The sequence below is a fragment of the Hippocampus comes genome, unplaced genomic scaffold (assembly GCF_001891065.2).
Source record: "Hippocampus comes isolate QL1 unplaced genomic scaffold, H_comes_QL1_v1.1 scaffold41, whole genome shotgun sequence".
Taxonomy (NCBI): domain Eukaryota; kingdom Metazoa; phylum Chordata; class Actinopteri; order Syngnathiformes; family Syngnathidae; genus Hippocampus; species Hippocampus comes.
The window spans coordinates 1,266,892-1,286,828 of NW_017805153.1; the positions used below are offsets into that span (position 1 = coordinate 1,266,892).

At 44.3% G+C, this 19,937-nt stretch overlaps 2 protein-coding genes across 3 annotated transcripts in view; both read left to right on the forward strand.

Annotated features, from left to right (window-relative positions):
* LOC109515042 (FERM and PDZ domain-containing protein 4-like) overlaps positions 1–13,778 on the forward strand; it is a 30,731-nt gene extending 16,953 nt beyond the window's left edge. Inside the window, exons 5-16 of one of the 2 annotated variants that reach the window (XM_019868604.1) lie at positions 536–581; positions 785–889; positions 1,055–1,162; positions 3,225–3,356; positions 3,728–3,847; positions 4,146–4,282; positions 5,443–5,569; positions 7,691–7,780; positions 7,884–8,066; positions 8,177–8,315; positions 8,645–9,631; positions 9,715–13,778. In XM_019868604.1, coding sequence (XP_019724163.1) covers positions 536–581; positions 785–889; positions 1,055–1,162; positions 3,225–3,356; positions 3,728–3,847; positions 4,146–4,282; positions 5,443–5,569; positions 7,691–7,780; positions 7,884–8,066; positions 8,177–8,315; positions 8,645–9,631; positions 9,715–12,923 — 5,383 coding nt within the window. In that variant the 3' untranslated portion in view covers positions 12,924–13,778. The remainder of the gene's footprint in view (positions 1–535; positions 582–784; positions 890–1,054; positions 1,163–3,224; positions 3,357–3,727; positions 3,848–4,145; positions 4,283–5,442; positions 5,570–7,690; positions 7,781–7,883; positions 8,067–8,176; positions 8,316–8,644; positions 9,632–9,714) is intronic. The other variant, XM_019868605.1, reaches the window with a different exon arrangement.
* Positions 13,779–14,032: 254 nt separating this feature from the next.
* LOC109514931 (uncharacterized) lies at positions 14,033–18,417 on the forward strand. Its single transcript, XM_019868397.1, has 6 exons — positions 14,033–14,423; positions 14,571–14,678; positions 14,766–14,893; positions 15,014–15,175; positions 15,867–16,093; positions 17,912–18,417. The coding sequence occupies exons 1-6, from the start codon at positions 14,342–14,344 to the stop codon at positions 18,009–18,011; spliced, it is 807 nt and encodes a 268-aa protein (XP_019723956.1). The 5' UTR covers positions 14,033–14,341; the 3' UTR covers positions 18,012–18,417.
* Positions 18,418–19,937: the final 1,520 nt, after the last annotated feature.

Here is a 19,937-nt window from a genome sequence, read left to right on the forward strand (position 1 = left end):
TACATTTTTTAAAACATATATTGTGGCAGTCATAAGGAGCACACACGATTGACTGTAAACACGTCTTTATTCCACGACTGCCGACAAGTGGATCTATTCTGAACAAGGACAGAATAGTGTCCGCCATAATATTTATTAAAAGAAAAATAAATAAAAGTCCGCGAGAGAGAAGCCCGACCCGACCCGAACCTGTTTTACTTCCGCATTCCTGTCGTTTTGGTCCGCAGCAGAAACTGCACGTGTGACCGCAAGTGGAGCTGCTCTGACGCTGCGTCGGAGCTGTCACGCTCAGCGGCTTTGCACGTGTGACCGCTCCACAAAATTTGCTCCGGTGTAAAATACATCGCAACAAAATATTTCGGTGCAGCGTCGGACCAAATGTGTGCCGTGTGAACAGGGCTTTTGTGTCCTCTGCTTTTAAGCATGTGTGATGTCAGTCCATTCCCAGTCAAAATCTTCACGTTCTCTTTTTCCGTGCTCTTCTTTGGTCTTTATGTCACTGGGATTTGCTTTTTTTCCTCTCTCGCTGCTTCAGGAGCTGCAAAGAATCCATTCTGTTGACTGTTGTCCAACCTTATCCAGTGAGTGCATCAGCTCCTTTTTGTTAACACCCCAACATTTATGGGATACATACATTTGCATCAATCATCAGTTGTGCTCCATAAACTATTTGTTTCATTTTTACTTTGGCTTGCGTTTATGCTTTTCTGCACCAACCCTTCCCTCCCTCTGTACTTCATCCCCTCTTTTTTCACTTACTCTGTTCTTGGACGTTTGCCCCTAGTCCCCTAAATCGGCGTTCATCAGTGCAGCTAAAAAAGCCATGCTCAAGTCCAATCCAGTCAAAGTGCGCTTTGCCGAGGAGGTCATCATAAACGGCCAGGTTCCAGTGAGCTCGCTCTCTCCCTCTCTCTCAGACACACACACACACACACACACACACACACACACACACACACACACACACACAATCAATGTATGGCCTCTATACAGTAACAATTTGCCAGATCTAATTCAATCACAAATTTAACGTCTGCATATTGTCACTTTACAGAACCCAGTGAAGGACAACTCTCTTTTGTTCATGCCAAATGTCCTGAAGGTCTACCTGGAGAATGGGCAGACCAAGTCTTTCCGCTTTGACAGCAGTACCTCCATCAAGGTGTGTTTAGTCATTGGTTCACAAAATGAGATGCTTCCGCAGCGGCTGTGTTCTCTCAACTGCAAGAATGGATCTAAAAAGAGACACTGCAAATGACTCACTTTAATCTTGATCAAATATCCGATATCTTGGATTTTATGTAAGTGAAGCCTTTTTTTCCTCAAAGCTCACTATATCGAGAAAAGGCTTAATGTACATAAAATCCAAAATCTTGGGTTGATTGTTTTGATATTTTCAGAGATTAAAATGGGCATGAGAACAGGTGGTCATGAATTATGATCCGAAAATTTGAAAACTATTGCCCCATTATTTTAAGGGATGTGAAGCCTTTACCTTGTAGGCCCTCACTGTAGAGAAAGGGCTTAATGTCCATATAATCCAAAATATTGTGACAATTGTTGTGATTTTTTTCAAAGGTTGAAGTGGGCATAAATATAGATTGTCTTGAATTTTGGTCTGAAATTATCAAAACTATTGCCCCAATATTTTGGCTTTTATGGCTCTGAAGCCTTTCCTTCATAAGAGCTTACCTTACGCTCAACGTCAGTAAAATCAAAAACATTGGAGCGATCACTCTGATATTTTCAGCGGTTGAAGTGGGCATGAGTAGAGATGTGTGGATGAATTTTGGGGATGATTGATCATGGTTTTCCGGCATTAGATGACACTATTTGCATAAGCGTTTTAGACTGTACCGCCGCTGACTGTCCTCTGCGGGAGGCAGAAGGGCTGGTGTTCGTAGTCCTCGGACCAGGATCGATTTCTGTGGAAGTTGACGTCTCATAGCCAAGCATGAAAAGCCACAAGGATGTTAACGGCCACACCGCAACCAAAGCTGGAAAGAAGCCATTGCTCCAGAGGCAGACTGCCATAGATCCTGGTTAAAATCTGCAGACAGAGTTTAACTTAAGTCCAGAGCGATTCAATGAGGGCTGATGTTTTCCTCAATGAGGGTCCCTTTAATCATTATTATTGTCAGTGTATTATTGTTGAAATTAGATTTCATGAAGTGCAGGGTTCGATTCTGGCCTCAGCCTTCCTGTGTGGAGTTTGTATGTTCTCCCCAAGCCTGTCTGGGTTTTCTCCGGCTCCTCCGTTTTCCTCCCACCTTCCAGAAACATGCATGATAGCTTAAGGGAAAACTCCAGATTGCCCCTCGGTGTGCTTGTGAGTGTGAATGGTTGTTTGTCTGTGTGTGCCCTGCGATTGGCTGGCAACCAGTTTGGGGTGTACCCCACCTACTGCCCGAGGATAGCTGGAATAGGCTCCAGCACGCCCCGCGACCCTTGTGAGGATAAGTGGATCGGAAAATAGATGGATGGATGGATATCAATCATAAATATGTTTCTTTCTCGAGCTTTGTTAGTAGTGTATAGTGACAGGCAGAACAAATAAATGATCTTCCATGCATTTCAAAAGGTTCAAAATCTGTTGCCATTCTTGCAGCAAAATAAGTCATGGCTTCCAGCAAATATATTAGCTTTGTGCTCAATTAAACAAGCTCTGATTCCACACCAAGTAAGTACATTGTGACTACACTGGCACAAGCTCATTCTTTCAGTATTCATGATTTTGGTGAATATTTCTGAACATTTTTTTTTTTTTGGTGGTTAACTGTGAGACCTAAACAGTACTCTCCCAAATCCTCAAGTTATTAAATCCCGTAGGTCTTATATGATGCACATAGACTGACATGTATGTACAAAGACAGGAATTCCCAGTGTGTTGGAATCTCTTCAATGCAAGATCTCGGAAGCATGAAACATCCAACTGCAACAGAGATCTTGTGTTCGATACAGATTTGGGCCGCAGGTCTCGCTATGGTGTATGTTATGCGAAGACTCAAAGGCAGTCAAAACAGGGATTTGTACCAAGACGCATGGTAAAAACATGTTGATCTTGGCAGCAAATTATCCATCAAAAAAGGTCTTTGTGAGAAGGTGGTCTGTGGTCTAAAAAGGTTTGAGACGTCGCTGCAATAAGTCAATGATTGTTTGTTGTATGCGATCATGCATGTTGCTTTGCACCCTCACAGAAAACAAGACTTTCTCCATGTGTGCAGGATGTGATCTTGACCCTGCAAGAGAAACTCTCCATCAAATGCATCGAACATTTCTCTCTCATGTTGGAGGAGAGGACAGAAGGCTCCGGAAACCGACTGCTTTTGCTGCATGAACAAGAGATGCTTGCTCAGGTCAAATATCCTGCTTGACTCACTGACCGTTTCTCCCTAATGCTCTCTCTCTCTCTCTCTCTCTCTCTCTCTCTCTCTCTCTCTCTCTCTCTCTCTCTCTCTCTGCACATTTAAGGCTGATGGGAGAACATTTTCACTTCAAGTGGGCGCAGTCACCACATTTGGCCTTATTTGAGGAGTGCTTGAAAATCACCTTCCTGAAAAGTCTTTTTCCTCACCAATTCCTCGTCTAATACTCAATGCAGCTTTTGCTCAGTCTCTGCCGTCACATTAATCTCATTCCGCATCGTCTTTCCACCATAACCGACCTACAACAACCCTCCCCCAACTGACCCCCCCGTGCCCCTTCGCCCTTCTAATTCACTCTTTAGGTGACTCGCAAGCCTGGTTGTGATAAGATGAAGTGTTTCTTTCGAGTCAGCTTTATGCCCCGCGACCCAGTGGAGCTGCTGCGGAGAGATGCTGTGGCATTCGAATACCTCTATGTGCAGGTGGGACATTTTGCCATCATTCTTCATCCTTATAGGAATGCAGTATTAGCCCATAATGCGCCTTGAGTAAGATTTGTTTGGCCATCTTCTTTAAAAGGGGCATTATGTGTCAAGTTTCATGAATGCCTTTTAGTGACTAAGTAGACGAGAATGGAGTGAGGGTCCGATATCGCTTCCCCACTATATTGCTGTAATTAATGTACACATTTCTTCCCTGTAGAGTACAGCTGGTAATTAGTTGAGTGGACCTTTCCTTGTAAGACATCTGAATACACTCTACTTGCTTCTCCTCTTGCAGAGTTGCAATGATGTGGTGCTGGAGCGATTCGGCTCAGAGCTCAAGTATGACGCAGTGCTGCGCCTGGCAGCACTGCAAATGTACATTCTCACCTTGACAACCAAGCAAAGCCAGAAGGTCTCGCTAAAATATATCCAGTAAGTGTGTGATTGTGTGTGCTGTGACTGGTAACATAACATGTAGCTATTCATTTCCAAAAAGCGAGGATAAAAAAAATAAAAAATAAAAAATTTCGTATGCCAGATCATCTATTCCTGCAAGAAGCATTCTTCTGAGAGTAAAATTGGTTAACTAGAGCATATCATTTCCTCAGAAATTGTGTGCTACTGATACATTGTCACAATATCAAAGCAACAGTTGAACTGAAATTAACTTTCATAAATAAGCATGCAATGCACACGATAAATAATATCAAGGTGTTTTCCCTATGGAGAGGCAAGAGAAGCTAACATGAAGAGGCTCTTTGCTAAAGGTAGAACAACGGAGAAAATCCTGTCGAAAGAACAGTTGTTAAACATAACCAAGGCTCCGTGTAAGGCAGCCATCTGTCTCTATTGGTTTGAGAAACAGCAACAGAAAATAGGGAGAGACAATGGACAGAATTAACAGAGGACTATAATGCTGAATAACGCACCACAGCAAATCATAGCAATCCCCGTATATGTATTTATAGGGCCTGGAGGAGTTCTTAGCATAATTGGGCATGGAATCAGAATAATCTAATTAGACACTTAGTATGTGCTATGATCTAGGGAGGAAATTATGTCATTGCACATATAATAACTGTCACAATGTATTGCAATATATGGTCAAGGAAATGAGGCAGAGGCGGCTGGGCACAAAAGGGAGTCAAAAAGAGCCAGTCTGAGGAGGTCAAAGCTCTCATAGGTAGCTCAGCTCAACTTTATTGAAACAACAATTGCTACATACAAAATGCTGGAGTAAACATCGATCATACAGTAACAAACAGTACATGAATAACACAAATCGACAACAGACAAACCTTTGGTCACTGGGATACTCGCTCTGCCAAGTGAGCCACAGCCGCCCAGGAAGACCAGCATGTCTTGCTGGTGCCGCCAGATAGGCATGCTGGTGGGCAGGGGCAACAGCAGAGCAAGACCAGCCCGAAAACACAACAAAAACAGCAGATGTTGGTTACACTGGCTTGCACCTATGCTGGACCATGCTGTATTTTTCAGCAGGGTATTTATGCTTCAACTCGCATTAGTGCATGGCGTCTTATTGAGTCCAGTAGAAGTCGCTTGCTCTAAGGATGCCTTGTGCCCCTCAACAGAAAGGAGTGGGGCCTGTCGCTGTTCCTGCCTCCTGCTGTGCTGACCAGCACGAAGGAGAAAAACATCAAAAAAGCTCTGACACACATCCTCAAAACCAACCAGAACCTCGTGCCTCCTGGGAAAAAAGTAACAGGCGCTCTTTATTTCTTTGCCCTTGTTAGCAAACTTCTGACACACGCACATAAACTCACTGTCTTGTTTTCTGACGCAGTGGCCAAAAATAGACCTGCTTCTCCACTCACCCTTGTAAAGGTTCCAACCCATGCCAAATGAACTCACTTTGTTGTGCTCCACCTAAAATGCTCATGCATGTAGCTTGAGGAAGCACACTCCACAGCTATTTTTTATCTGCGTGTGACTTCATAACAGGTGATCTTTCTCTCAGAAGGCGTGTTAGCTACTTCCTCCAAAATCACTTTAAGTATGAATGGTGTGTTCAAACTATGGGGAGATTTTGATCATATTATTATTACTTTTATTTATTTATTTATTTATTTAGGGTGAATGTGAACATTTTAACTGATGGACACAAAAGCAAGGGATCCAAGACTGTTAAAATAAATGTGTCCCCGTCTGCTGGAAAAGGAACTTTCAATTCAGCATCCATCCATCCATTTTGTAATTCGCTTCTACTCACGAGGGTCGCAGGCGTGCTGGAGCCGATTCCAGTTGTCTTCGGGCAGTAGGCGTCGGACACCCTGAACTATTCACAGGGCACACTTAGACAAACAACCATTCGCGCTCCCACACACACCTAGGAACAATTTAGACTGTTCCATTAACCCGCCATGCATGTTTTTAAAAGGTGGGAGGAAACCGGAGTACCCGGAGAAAACCCACGCAGGCACAGGGAGAACATGCAAACTCCACACAGGAAGGCTGGAATCAAAACCTGCACATCTGCACTGTGAGGCGGAAGTGCTAACCATTCACACACCGTGCCGCCTTTCAATTCAGCAATTAAAAAATAAATCTGCATGTACCAAAAAGCATCCCAAGTGTTATTAAAATGACTATGGAAAAACAAAAGACAAATCAATAAACTGTATCGGTTCAATGTCATACCGGTCGTGGAACGGTGTCTGTAACCAGTACAACAAAATATGTTCCAATCCCTGTCAGCAACTTTAACCACAGGGGCAGCTTTTGGTCCAGTGTTAAAATGCACAAACGTGAATTCCTAGTTTGGCCAGGTCAAATCCAGAGTATGTCAACACTGACTAACAGGAGTAGGGAGCAGATTCATTCATTCATTTTCAACACCGCTGATCCTGAGGTTGATTGCGGGAGTTGCAGAAGCCTATCACGGCTGACTTTGGCCCGAAAGGCGGACTACCCTCTGAAATGGTCGTCAGTCAGTCGCAGGACACATACAGAGACGAACAACCATACACACCCACATTCACACCGTCACTGAGTGGGAACCGATCCCATGCTGCCCGCAGACAAGTCAGGCGAGTGGAACACTACACCATCATGGTTAACACTGCTACCTAATCAAGATGGTCCAAGGTTTGAATCTTTGTTGGGCCTTGGTTTTGAGCCAAATCAGATTGTGTAGGCCTCCTTTCTGTATAGAGTTTACATAATGTTTCCATGCTTCTGTGGGCTCTCTCCAAGTACTCTGGCTTCCTCATACAACCCCAAAACAGATCCAGGTATATAACTAATTGAGTTGCGAGAGTAAGAGTGAATGGTTGTACTGTATGTCGCTATCTGTCTGGTGATAGCCACCCCCATCCTAATTCAGCCAGGTATGGCTTCTGCATCCCTATCACTGCGAATAGGATGCATGGTGGAAAATAAATAGATAAAGGGCCAGATGATAATAGGCAGCATGTGGTGTCTTAATAACGTAGTCTATTCAGCCACCATCTTTGAGAATTTTAGCCTGTCATCATGTGGCTCTGTGTGTAACTGCAGAAGCCACATGCAGTCACGACTATAATGTGCGTTATGCACTGTGCGCTCCTCTGTAAAATGTCTCCCATTGAGCCTCCCATGCCTGTGCAATTTTATGAAGTCATTCACAGTGGTGGCAAAGATTTGCAGAAAAAGTGCAAATTATAAGATGAACACTTCACATCCGTGGATATGATTTCAATGTTTGCCAAGGCAAACGCTTTACGGAGAAGTACTTTTTAAATCCCTTGACAATGTATCATGCAAAAGGAAAGTGTTTAACCACATGGTATAAGAATATGATGCATCCGAGTTTGTGGAGATAAACATTTATTTTCTTTCCAGCTGACTGCTTTGCAGGCCAAGGTGCATTATCTAAGGTACCTCAGTGAGCTTCAACTTTATGGCGGAAGAGAGTTTAAATCAATACTTTTGGTGAGTCGATCAGTTTTGGATTATTTTAAGATTGAATTTGTATTTTTTTGCTAAAAGAAAACAGTTTGGGCGTTTGAATTTACTTCCACTCAACTTTTTGCAGCAAGGTGAGAAACAAACCGAGGTGACGTTGTTGGTGGGTCCTCGTTATGGTATCAGTCATGTCATCAATGCACGGACCAACCTAGTGGCCCTCTTGGCTGACTTCAGCCACGTAAATCGAATTGAAATCCTCACCGAGGATCAAAACAATGTCCGGTTGGAGCTGCATGTTCTGGATGTCCGGGTGAGCAGTGTCAGCCTAAAAACAGACTTCTGTGCAAGTCCTGTGGTTTTAATCATTTGTTTCAGTTTTGCCTCTTCTTTCCTTGTTTCTTCAATTTTGTCCTGTAAAAGCCCATCACCCTCATCATGGAGTCAAGTGACGCAATGAACCTGGCCTGTCTGACAGCAGGCTACTATCGCCTCCTTGTGGACTCAAGGAGATCTATCTTCAATATGGTCCACTGCAGCAACTCTGGGGGGGATGATAACAGTAAGTCTTGATTGCAAAGCAAAACATAGACTAGTCATAATTTTCATAAAATTTTAAGTGCCACTTGTCTGATGAAAAATGACAAATACTATTTGAGATTGAGGCTGCAGTTTTCAGCGGTATAGATTATATTCATAGCTAATCGTTTTATTACTTTATTAAGCAATGTGTCATTTTTTTTTCACTACATCCTTTTTGTGTGTCCAAAAATGTAAACTTAAAATCAAATTTCTACACTGTAATACTACTTCCTTAAAATATTCAAATGATTGTCATGAGCTACAGGCACTGCTTCATAATCACATGAATCGTGAAACTTTCATCTATAGGTGAGGATCATGTCCTTGAGTGGCCATACAGCACATCTTTTGGGGACAGCGAGGAGCTATCACAGAGCCAGCCGGACCTCTACAGGGACTCTCAATACGCAGACAATGGGCAGAAAGAAAACAACTTCTATCCCTTCTTCCATCAATCCCAGAACCCTGACAGAGATCTTCTGACCCAGAGTCCGGTGCCACCTCCTCTTCCCCCCTCGACCAGACACAAACCTCAAGACTCACCTCGGAGTGCCAAAGTGTCATTTATTTTTGGAGCAGACCCACCTTTGAGCAAACCTCGAGAGTTAGTCTATGAACGGCTTCAGGAGAGTCCTGAGGTAGCTGAGCGCAGACCAACCTACTCGCACAATGCCGACTTTGGGGCACAGGACAGGGGGTCATTTCATTTCAGTGATCTGACACATGTCTATAGCAACATAATAAGTGGGGAAGGGAGTGAGGAGCCACTGTTAAGAGATCTGTTTTATCGTGACACAACAGACGATGGAGAGGATGAGGACGAGGCTTCTTGTGAAGAAGACTCCGCTGGAGGAACACCAGTGGGTGACACAGAAGCCGGCGAAGGAGTGGCCACTGCAGCGGGCAAAGCTTCTTTTCTCATGCTTTCTGGACCTACCGATGACATCATCGACCTCACATCGCTGCCTCCACCTGAGGGGGATGACGCGGTTGATGAAGATGAGGACGACTCGCTGCTTCAGACGCTCAACCTCGCAATTGCAGCCCCGCCACCAGGCTTTCGTGACAGTTCAGATGAGGACGTGGTGCCTGAGGGAAAGCTTCTGAGCCCACACGACAATGATGATATTCCAGTCTCATTAATTGATGCGGTACCTACTCAAGAAGAGGGAGGAGCGGAGGAAAAGAGACAGCTGGAGAATACAGTCGTCAACACTCTGCATGCAATTGAAGCATTGTCTGTCTCTGAACAGAGGCCTCCACTACCTCGTCCACCACCCAGCAGGAACAATCCAGGTCTGTTGATTCATATTCAGACTCGTCAATCATTTCTGTATGTGCCACCTGTGTAAAATCCTCGCTCTCAACTTATTTTGTAGGGGTTTACACATCTCGGGGCTTCAGCCCACAGTCTTCTTCGGACTCCGGAAATGAGACAAACTCCTCGGAAATGACAGAACTCTCTGAGCTGGCCGCTTGTCATCGACTCAGTGAGAGCCACATGCGCTTCCTGGTGGCTACGAGGGAGGGGTACCAGCCTTTACTTGAGGAGAAAACCGCGTTCCCTGTTTCACCCAGCACTGAAGGAAATACCCTGAAGAAGTCTCGTAGTCCACAGCACCTTCGACCACCTGCCGTCCCTCCAAGACGGAGCCCGCATTTGGACGCAGGAGCATCATTACAGCCAGACTTCCTGAGAGAGACAAACCTCTCTTCAACTCTTCAGCGGCCGAGTTCCACAACGCCAGGAGGCAAGCATCACAAAAAGTCTGCCGACTCAAGCGGGAAGTATAACACGTTTAGCACAAGGGAAGGGTACCGACGTGGGAGTCATGGAACCATTCATCTCGATAATAATCAGCGTACTTCATTCTGTGATCGAGGCAGAAGCCAAAGAAGACACAACTTGCTTCTGGATGAAGAGTCACATGCTCAGGACCATGATCCACACAGCCACCCCAGTGACAATCAACAAATTTCCCATGCTGCTTCCTCTTCATCTGACAGCCATTTAGGTGTGGCTACACTAGGGGAGTGCCCTACAGATAGCAGAGCTGTCGAGCAAGATGAACATCTAGTTGTAGCATCGTTGCTGTCCCCAAATAAAAACAACAGACTGGTGTGTTTAGAACAAGCATCGGATGTACAGAATGACCATCAGCCCATTTCAAGACAGCAAAGTGTCGCACGTTTGTGTGAGTACCATCTTGCGAAAAGGATTTCAAACTTACAAGGTGAAACCCACAGTTCTCTGCAGGGCTCTCTGTGCTCATCACTGGATGCTGGTGGCAGTGCAAACAGCAGTGTCTGTGCCACCCCGACCGACTCGCCGCTTGGTCCAGGGGCAATCGAGTCGAAACACCAACGCCTACAAAGGCACCCAATCTCGAGTTCTTCCTCATCATTACTCAGGGTCTTAAACTATGAAGAACTTAAACCTGGACAGAGCCCCCAAGCAAAGGATTTTCACCCTCATGCGGACCCTGTCCTCGTTCGAAAAATGCTACCCAACATTCACACTCCTGCTGGTGGTGACCCTGGCCGCCCCTCCTCAGCCACACCCTCTAAACACAAAGAGACAATAACAAGCAAAAAGCCCTGTTTTAAAGGGCCATCCCAAAAAGAAGGCAGTGACGCATACAGACAATTGATCAACTACCTAACTGTAAGCCAAATGCACCAAGGTGGAAAGTTACACAGCGCAGGTATGGGGGGCGGTGTGAAAAAAGACACTCGTCACTACATCACAAGCAACCCTCAGCTCGTCGAAATGGTGAAGAACCGAGGCAGCACAATGCCTCGATGCCAATGTATGCCATCCTCTAAATCATCCCCATTGGTTCGCTCGAATGTGGTAAACCCAAATGCACTGCAGCTGATGAATAGCGATCAAAAGTCCTACCACTCGGCCACACTTCCTGCCAAACTTAAAGGAAGCCCTGACATCTATACTCAGGGCCCTAATGGCAGGTTAGATGTGAAGCAGGCAAATGCAGAGAGAAGAAGCTCCTTTTCTGGACTGCAAAGTGAGCTTGAGAGGAGCGGAATGGACCCCCATCAGTTCCTGTCACTGTATAAAAAAGATAGCTACATTAGCCATGAGGGTGGGGGAACCACTGGTAGGCCTCCACCTCGTTCAAGAAGCCAACCAAGTGGTGACACAGATGAATGGTGCAGATCAGACCCAAGGGAAAGACACGCAGTTCTTCAACCCTCTGCCTCTTGTTTAAGTGGTCATCGAGCAGACCTCAACAAATTGTCGCTCGGAAGGGGGCCTTCAGCTTTCACCAGACAGGCATCTACAAGTACCATGGCTGACATTTCCTCTCCATCCCCACCACTTCATCCACGGTCTCCCCCTCCTCTTGCAGTAATTCCAGCACAAAGCAACAGTGCTTCAAGTGACTCTAGATGCACACAGGATGCCATCCATTTAACCCTGTCACGGCCAAATGAGAACCACATTCATGCTGTCAGGTCAATCCCATCACAATTGGATCCCCTCAACAATTACTCGCAAAGAGGCCGGGAACTAAAACGCAGTTCCAGTAATGTCACCAATAGCTCTGGTAGTGTGGAGGTTCTGTTTGAAAAGCCCAGCAGAAGCCAGAGCCAGCAGCGCTTGTCACCATCTGTGCCCCAGCAAGGAGAAACCAAAGTCCATAGAAGGCCAACAAGAAAGAGACTCTCCAAGAGTTACTCCCATGGCTCAGTATCATCCCACACCACGTGTTGGTCTTCGGGCACCAGGATCGACAGCAGAAGGGCTTCTGTGGCATTTCCTTTGCAGAAAGACAATAAACAAATGAAGAGCTCTCAAAAACTGGACACCAGTCCTTGGAGGTGCAATGGACCTTTCAGCTACTGTTTCTTTAAACGTAAAAGTGAGGGAGAAGACGATGACAGTGAGTGGGACACACCAAGACAAAGCCGTGGTGGGAGTAACCTTGATAACGACTGCACTGCATCTTTAGCCATCTTCCCCTGTGGCTCGGCCGTGGATGCAGCTGGAGAGCAGTTGTACGGTGAGGTCCTTAACAACATGAGCTTTAGCGACCGCCTGGCCCGAGTCAACGCCCTCAAGGACCGCATGTACAGTTTCCCTTCCGGCTTCATGGATGTCCGGCGTGATGCCAGTGAGCTCATTGCGCTGGTGAGGTCCAGCATAGGTCGCTGTGATCGAGGTGTCCAAATGCCAATGCAGGAAGTGTCTCATTCCAAGCAACTCCTCTCAGTGGAGTCCAAAGAGTTAGGCCGGGCATGTAGGCGGATGGCGCAGGCGCACAGCAGTCCTGAAGAGATGTTGCTAGCTGTGACGTGCAGTTTCCAAGTGCTGTGTTGTCTCTGCGAAGCTTGCATGTGTCTCGTAAAGGGACTCAGTACCTCAGCCTCACACCAACAGAGAGAGGTTGTTGCAAAAGTAGATGAGGTCGTTATGAACTATATCTGTTTACTCAAAGCAGCTGAGGCTGCAACTGTGGGAGCACCAGGAGAGCACAGTGTCAAGGCCTTGGTGAGACATTCTAGTACCATGTCAGCCATCGCTAATGCACTCACACGCTCTCTTAAAACGCTGCTTAGCAAATAGAGTTTCCTTTCCTCCTTTTACGGTCCATGTGTGGCCTATGCAGTCAGCAGAAGTCTGTTTTTAATCCCCTGGTACTTTTTGAGGCTACTGCAGGAGTTGTTTTTAGCCATTACAACAAACATAACTAACTGAAAAAAACCCGCTAAAAAGCAGTCCTCAGTTAACTTGATTTTTATGTCAATGTATAATAACAAAGCCATAAGGTTGATGACCTTTATATGATATACTGTATGTATACATGTACAGGTATACCTAGTAGAACTCCCTTTACTTGTACATTATACATACACACACACACACACACACACACACACACACACACACACACACACACACACACACAAATATATGAATACTGTATACTGTTCTTTTGTATGATTCAATCTTGTTTTGCAGTAGTAATTCCAGTCAGTTCATTCAGTGCAGTTTTGACACTGATGCATATGATATTGAAACCCCACACATGCAAGAAAATGTGATGGATATCTATTTAATGTAGTAAAGTCAAGGTTATATTTGTGAAAGTGAACAGACAATGTTCTTATACTCTTGCAGTCTGAGAGCAAGGATATGAGATGTTAGAGAGTGATGCTACAATTTCACCACATTTAAGACTGCTTGATATTTCATCACTTTTTTTTTAATTATATTATATACTGCAAAAAATGTATCCAATTTAATTTGGGCCATGTTTGCTTTAAGGTTGTTTTAGCTATATGAAAATTATTTTTACCTTTCTGTGCATCTGTTTTGGGATCACCTTTGTGCTTGAAAGTTTAACTCAACACTTTGTATCTATTGCAGTGATGTCTGATGACAATATAGTGAATATTTTTTTTGGGGGGGGCGGGGGGAGTAATTCACAATCCTATTAAAACCAAAATATTTAAAATGTTTGTGTGCGTGTGTGCTTACATCAGACTATAGTGTAAAATGTCGAAGGTTACCTGCTGTTGGATGTGATATACTGTAATAGGAGTGGTAATATGAGTGGCGATCGTGAGCCTATTATTTTTATTTTTTGTTATCGCCCCTCCCCATTCAACCAAGTTTGGAGCGGAAGCCACTTCATTTTCATTGGGCGCCACTTCAGCGCGTGCAGACGGCTCCACCAATCAGATGCCGATAAACAGCAAACCGCGCCCGCGCGTCATCACGTGTGGCGCTTAAACAGTATTGTCTTGAGAGGAGTACACAAGTTTATTTTAAAGTCACATTTCGACGGGAGTCCGGGTTTTCTTTTCTATAGAGTTGCGCTTTAAACGCGTCGGCTAACTCGAAAGCGTCGCTGAAACTGAACAGATCGACTTGACGATATGTTGGACCACTGAGTGCTCGGTGGGCGCCCCGTGGGTTTTTAAGTTGTGCTCAGGTGGCATCGCTTGCTAGCGGCTACTCCTCTCCAAAGTTGTCCCACCATGGCGGCGGCGGCGGCGGCTGCTGCTTGTCAACCACGACGTGCCTTGGAAGAAATACCCACTCCACAGCCCAAAATTGAAGGTAGGTCAGAGGTGGAATCACTTTCACTTTAACTGGACGGAAAAGTTTCTCAAACCCCACATTGTAAGCATGTTACGAAGCTTGTCTGCTCGCCTTTTAAGAATATGTTACTGTGTCTGCTCTCCAATTCTTGTCAATTTGCCACAGCTCGGATGAGGAGGTCCTACCTCGACATCTTAAATTCGCGTTCGCCTCCGTCGCCAATTCCAAAGGCCGAAATCCTTTCCACGTCCAACGCCAGGCCGACGCAGTCACGTAAGTGTCAACAGTTATTCATTTAACCAGATGTGAGGTGCAACGTTTGTACAGTATGTCCGGGTAATACCATCAATTATCATGTAGTGGATTTTTCCACTGATGGCGAATGGCGTGGCAACGTGAAGCAGTGTAAAAAGATGGATGAAAGCTGCGCACCGATGTCAGAACACCAGCTCGTCCAGCTTATCAGGTCCCTCATCTTGGTTGAGCAGGTTTGTTTTAGTTTATCTCTGGCTTTTCTTCGTGGTCGAGGATGTTTCTCAAAAAGCTTATTATCATGGTTATAATTGAATGAATATAATTTCACTGAAATGTATTTCATTATACCACAGAGCCAAGAACGCAAAAGCCTGACCTCAGCCCTGAAGTATCTTCAAGAGGATTTACAACTCAAGAAGGCCAATGTGTACAGGTCCATTCCATACTCCCGCTTTGGCTCCAACAGGGATGCTCACTGCTACAGAAAAGCATACCCCCACCTAGTGGCGTTCAAAGTGAGTAACACCCATTTGTTTGCATCGTGGTGGTCAGAAGAAATATCAAGAAACATTGCATACAAACCCATGTTGGTTCCACTGCATTATAGCTCGCAGGTCCTTTCTGTCAGAGAGGCCCTGGCAGGTAAGCGCACATACATCCTTGCTCCTTCTCTGCCTGCCAGAAGCGGAGCCGTGACGTAGCGTTCTTGAAAGGCCAGCTTGGATCGCTTTTGGCTGCCGCAGGCAATACCTGCGAGCACAGGATTGTGGTCTATGAAAAAGCTATCATGGAGGAATGCAAATCATGTGGCTGTCTCATTAGTCAGTGAAAAAAACGATAAGCAGTAATTGGCCATTAACTGAAAGCAGCTGAGTCCTTTTGAACAGTGTTGGTAAATCTTCGCAGGTGGTGGCCCACCTGAAACTCGCTGCGAATTGAGTTACTCTCCCCTGCACTGATTTGTCGGCTAAGTTGTGAACAAGGGCCACCAATCAGCAAAACAGGAGAGCTAACGAACACATGCTATGATTAACCCCAACACACCAACAATAAAAAAATAGAGGGCCACGACCTATTGTGGACCTTCATATATTTTCAAGAAAGAGGCTTTGCGAAGCACTTTGGATAAAATATAGTGTTGGCAAAACACTATAAAAGTGCACTTCATTTACCATCATTCTAAAACTTTTCATGCCTCACACCCAGGTTACATGCCAGCAGTGGGGCCAAGTTCTTCTGCAGAACAAAGAGTGGGATGCTGTGTTGGAACACACCCTCTTGGCGTGGCGGTATACCAGCGAACTGCCACAATGGGACATGGCAAGCCACAACGCTCTGCGAGAGCAGTGTTACAGCGTTATGGCAGCGCACAGCCTCACTGCGCTCCAGCAACACTGCCCGACACCAAGTCGAGGACATGAGCTGCTAAGGAGGTAATACCAGAGCCGCCAGCGTACCCAAGAGGTTTCACTGTGTATTTAAAAAAAAAAAAATGTCTTGAACTTGAAGTAACCCCTTCTTTTGAATAATTTCATCAGAGCGCTTTTATTCAAAGTGCTGTACAGATCACTTAAAAATGAGTACAGGTAAAAAATACAAACACAGTAAAAACATTTCATAAGAGAGAAAAAAAATGAATAAAACCACAGGAACAAGACGCCAATCCAAAGTATAGTGTTCAGTATGAAGTTGTAACCGTTGACCTGCAACTTAACTTTCCGCAACATACGAAGAAAACTAAAAAAAGAAAAAAAAATCCTGATGAAATTAACCTCAAGTTTCACATAAGAAACAACTTAACATTTGATTCGGCTATTTCTTAAAAAAAATATTTGTGTTTTCCAATGAATGGCTCGTGTATGACGGTGCTGCTGTTCTAATGCCAGGCAAATTTCATATCTATCGATCATGATGTAATTATGTCCACTTGTACTTGCTAGACATCAGCGTTTAAGACCAGCCTGAAAGTCCATCCATAATTATTAACTGGACAAAAATATCATGGCAATGCTTTTTTTTTCTCCCCGTTTTCATGAGCTGAACTATTATATATCATAATACTTTTTTTATGTACACGTAGGTCCCATTTCTTTCAAATATTGCTCATAAATCTGTGTTCGTGATCGCTTTTTGTTGAGATGGACAACGAAGACGCATTTTTATCATTTTTTTTTTGTATTGAATCATGAGCGCTAATGAATGCTTGTCCTGTGGACAAGCGATGACCACAGGAGGCTTTTACAGCAGTGTATTTATTAGTGTTATAAGATGTCGTTTTTCAATAATATACAGATACATATTAACGTTAGCAGCTCTGTCCAGACTCAAGTACTTTAAAGTCAGAATTCTGAGATTAAAGTCAGAATTCTGACTTTAAAGTGAGAATCTTGCCAACCTTTTTTTTTTTTTTTCATTGGCCCTAATCCTCTTCCGTACTCAAGCAATATTTTAAGTTTCTGCGAAAAAAATGTTTGGATCAGTCTCTTGCAAAGCAAATTCCTGAGTCGTCTCTATCGCGCCCTTATTCTGAAAGACAAAGCGTACCGCTTCCGGTAGTGGATTGCTGCCGATTTGGCAAACAACGTGATAACTTTTATGTAGTCCCTTGAATAACACATTCTGGTTCAAAAAGTAGTGCTCCCACCTATTGGTAACAAAGTATAGTTGCGCACAAAGTGTACTTCCAGCCTTTCTTCTTCTTCTCCTTTCGGCACGTCCCTATTCAGGGGTCGCCACAGCGAGTCAGTAATTTCCATCCGCCCCTGTAAACCGTCCTACCAACTCGCATGGTCGTCTTGGCAAAAGTTTTACGCCGGATGCCATTCCTGACGCCACGCTCCCCATTTCTCCGGGCTTGGGACCGGCACTGGGGAACAGTGCACCCCCAGGGGAGGGCACTGCCCCCCAGCGGCTGGGTTTACTTCCAGCCTTTGTCACTGTTTATTTTGACGGTGATGCACACAGCTGCGGGAAGTGAATAAAGGCTACAGAATAAGTTTCTCGCACTGCTTTCTGGTCTGCTGGCACCGTTATGTGACTCCCCATGCACAGACCATGTGAACCGGACCACTCTAATAACAAACGTAAAAATCAACTCTCAAGTGATAAATGCTTACGGCACCTAAATCAGTGGTCATCAGCCTTTTGACTTTTTTTTTTTGCGGGGGGGGGTGCATATATAGACAGTTCAGTATATTGCCTTTTGCTGCTTTGTCTCGCTTTACACTGATTGCTCAGTCTTGTGTTGTCAGGATGAAGATGGCTCAGCTGCACAGTGAGTCAATTGTACCTTGCATTCGTGAGCTGCAGAGGACTGTGGGATGTGATGACAATTCCATGGATTTAAAATGACTTGAAGACTGACTGAATGCCTCAGTGATTTTTCTTCTTTTTTTTCTCCTGGCCTAAAATGATTTTGTTGCCAAATGTAGATGGAGTATAGTTTGCAACAATACTACATCACTGTTAAATATTTGGGCAGTTGTTATGGAGTGAAAACTACGCTGACATTCCTGATTCAATAGCTTTCCCATTTTCTCTTTGCTGCATCACTTAGTGTTAGGGCAATGTAATGTAACATTTGCATGTTTTTATGACATTGCATTGACCATGTTATAAATGCAGTGGAGTCATTTTTGTGTAAATCTACATGTTTGTCTTGACTAGACACATTTGTTTTGTTACCGTTTGCACTGTTGCTATTCAACCTGAAAACTTGAAAAATAAGAGGATTTAAATAAAATAATTTTCTACTGCAGTCTGTTTCACTTATCACTTCAAGTGTATGTAGGAGTACTAAAATGAACCTTTCCACAAAACTGTAATTTTAGGCCGTATGTTGGGGAAATACAGAAATATTTTAAGATGCAGCATTAACATGGACGGTGTGAATGCCCTTGTGGAGAAGAGATGTCAACTGTTTAATTGTAGAAGAATTTAAAATAAGTTGGAGAATTGGGATGGATCTGATGTGGTGTTTACAATTTACAGGTACTGAATTCTATCTACGGTACATCGTCGTTTGCCCATTGGGGTGTCCCGTAAGTACTCTTTTGCTCCCTACCGTTTTACCCATAAAGATAAATAGCCACTAGAGAGAGCCTTGGTGTGTCATGCAGACTTAGCTCTAATCTTTAACAGGGAGTCCCTGGCCATCCCTTCCATTCACTTGTATGCAGGTAGCCATTTGGCCTTAATAAATTCATCACAACTCGTCCATTCTTCACCGATTTGGACACAGATTGTTTGGTTAGAAACATCAACCATGCAGTGATGTTACCGGAAACGTGAGCAATATTTTAAGTGAGGTTTTCATGACATATTACTTGAATTTTTACGGTCAAGCATCTCTGAGGTACAAAGACGGCATAGTATTGCGTGGCTGACTATTGCTTTCAGGTCTCAGCAATTAGTTGAATTGTCCGTGAGGTGATAGTTGCTGTTTTTTTTCTTGTTACATGTTGACATTGTGTCCTCATTTCTGAAAATCTGCACCACATTTCAAAACTAAATTCACTCATCCAATAGTGTCAGTTCACAAATCAATTTGTTTATTTTTCGGTTTATCGCTTTATGGCAGGGGTCTCAAACTCCGGTCCTTGAGGGCCGCTTTCCTGCGTGTTTTCCATCTCTCCCTGCTTCAACACACCTGATTCAAACGAATCAGGTGGCCGTTACCGGGCCTCTGCAATCTTGCTGATGAGCTGATCATCACCATTGAGGACCGGAGTTTGAGACCCTTGCAATATGGTGTCATATTGCACTGTTGTGTTTCTTTATATCATCAATTAAATCAATTTACTAATCCGCTTATCACGAAGGTTGCGGGCATGCTGGAGCCTATCGTGCTGGAGCGTAGTACACCATGAACTGGTTGCCGGCCAGTCTCAGGGCGCACATAGACAAACAACCATTCACGCTCACAGTCATACCGAGGGAAAATTTAGAGCAGGTGTCAAACTCAAGGCCCGGGGGCCAGATCTGGCCCGCCATATCATATTGTATGGCCGCGAGAGCAAATCGAGCATGTCAACTTTTCCATGATGCTTGCTAAAGTCTGAACCAAAATTTAAAAATGCCATGTGTAATCCATCATTACATCGAAATATCATTGTTAAATTAAATTATCATTCCCTTACATAATGGAAGCCTTGGCTGAACTAACCATTATTCTTGACTTTTGATTTCAAAACTAGTTATCCACCAATTTGTTGTGCACTGTATATGTAATATGTGGAGGTGATCAAACATTTCAACGGTTTCACGACATTCACATAG

Bases quoted from the DNA above. Each gene is read 5' to 3' on its own strand.
- LOC109514931 (XM_019868397.1), top strand. From the start codon at position 14,342: ATGGCGGCGGCGGCGGCGGCTGCTGCTTGTCAACCACGACGTGCCTTG. The intron at 14,424-14,570 runs GTAGGTCAGAGG...AATTTGCCACAG, and splicing joins TCCACAGCCCAAAATTGAAG to CTCGGATGAGGAGGTCCTAC. The intron at 15,176-15,866 runs GTGAGTAACACC...CCTCACACCCAG, and splicing joins CCCACCTAGTGGCGTTCAAA to GTTACATGCCAGCAGTGGGG.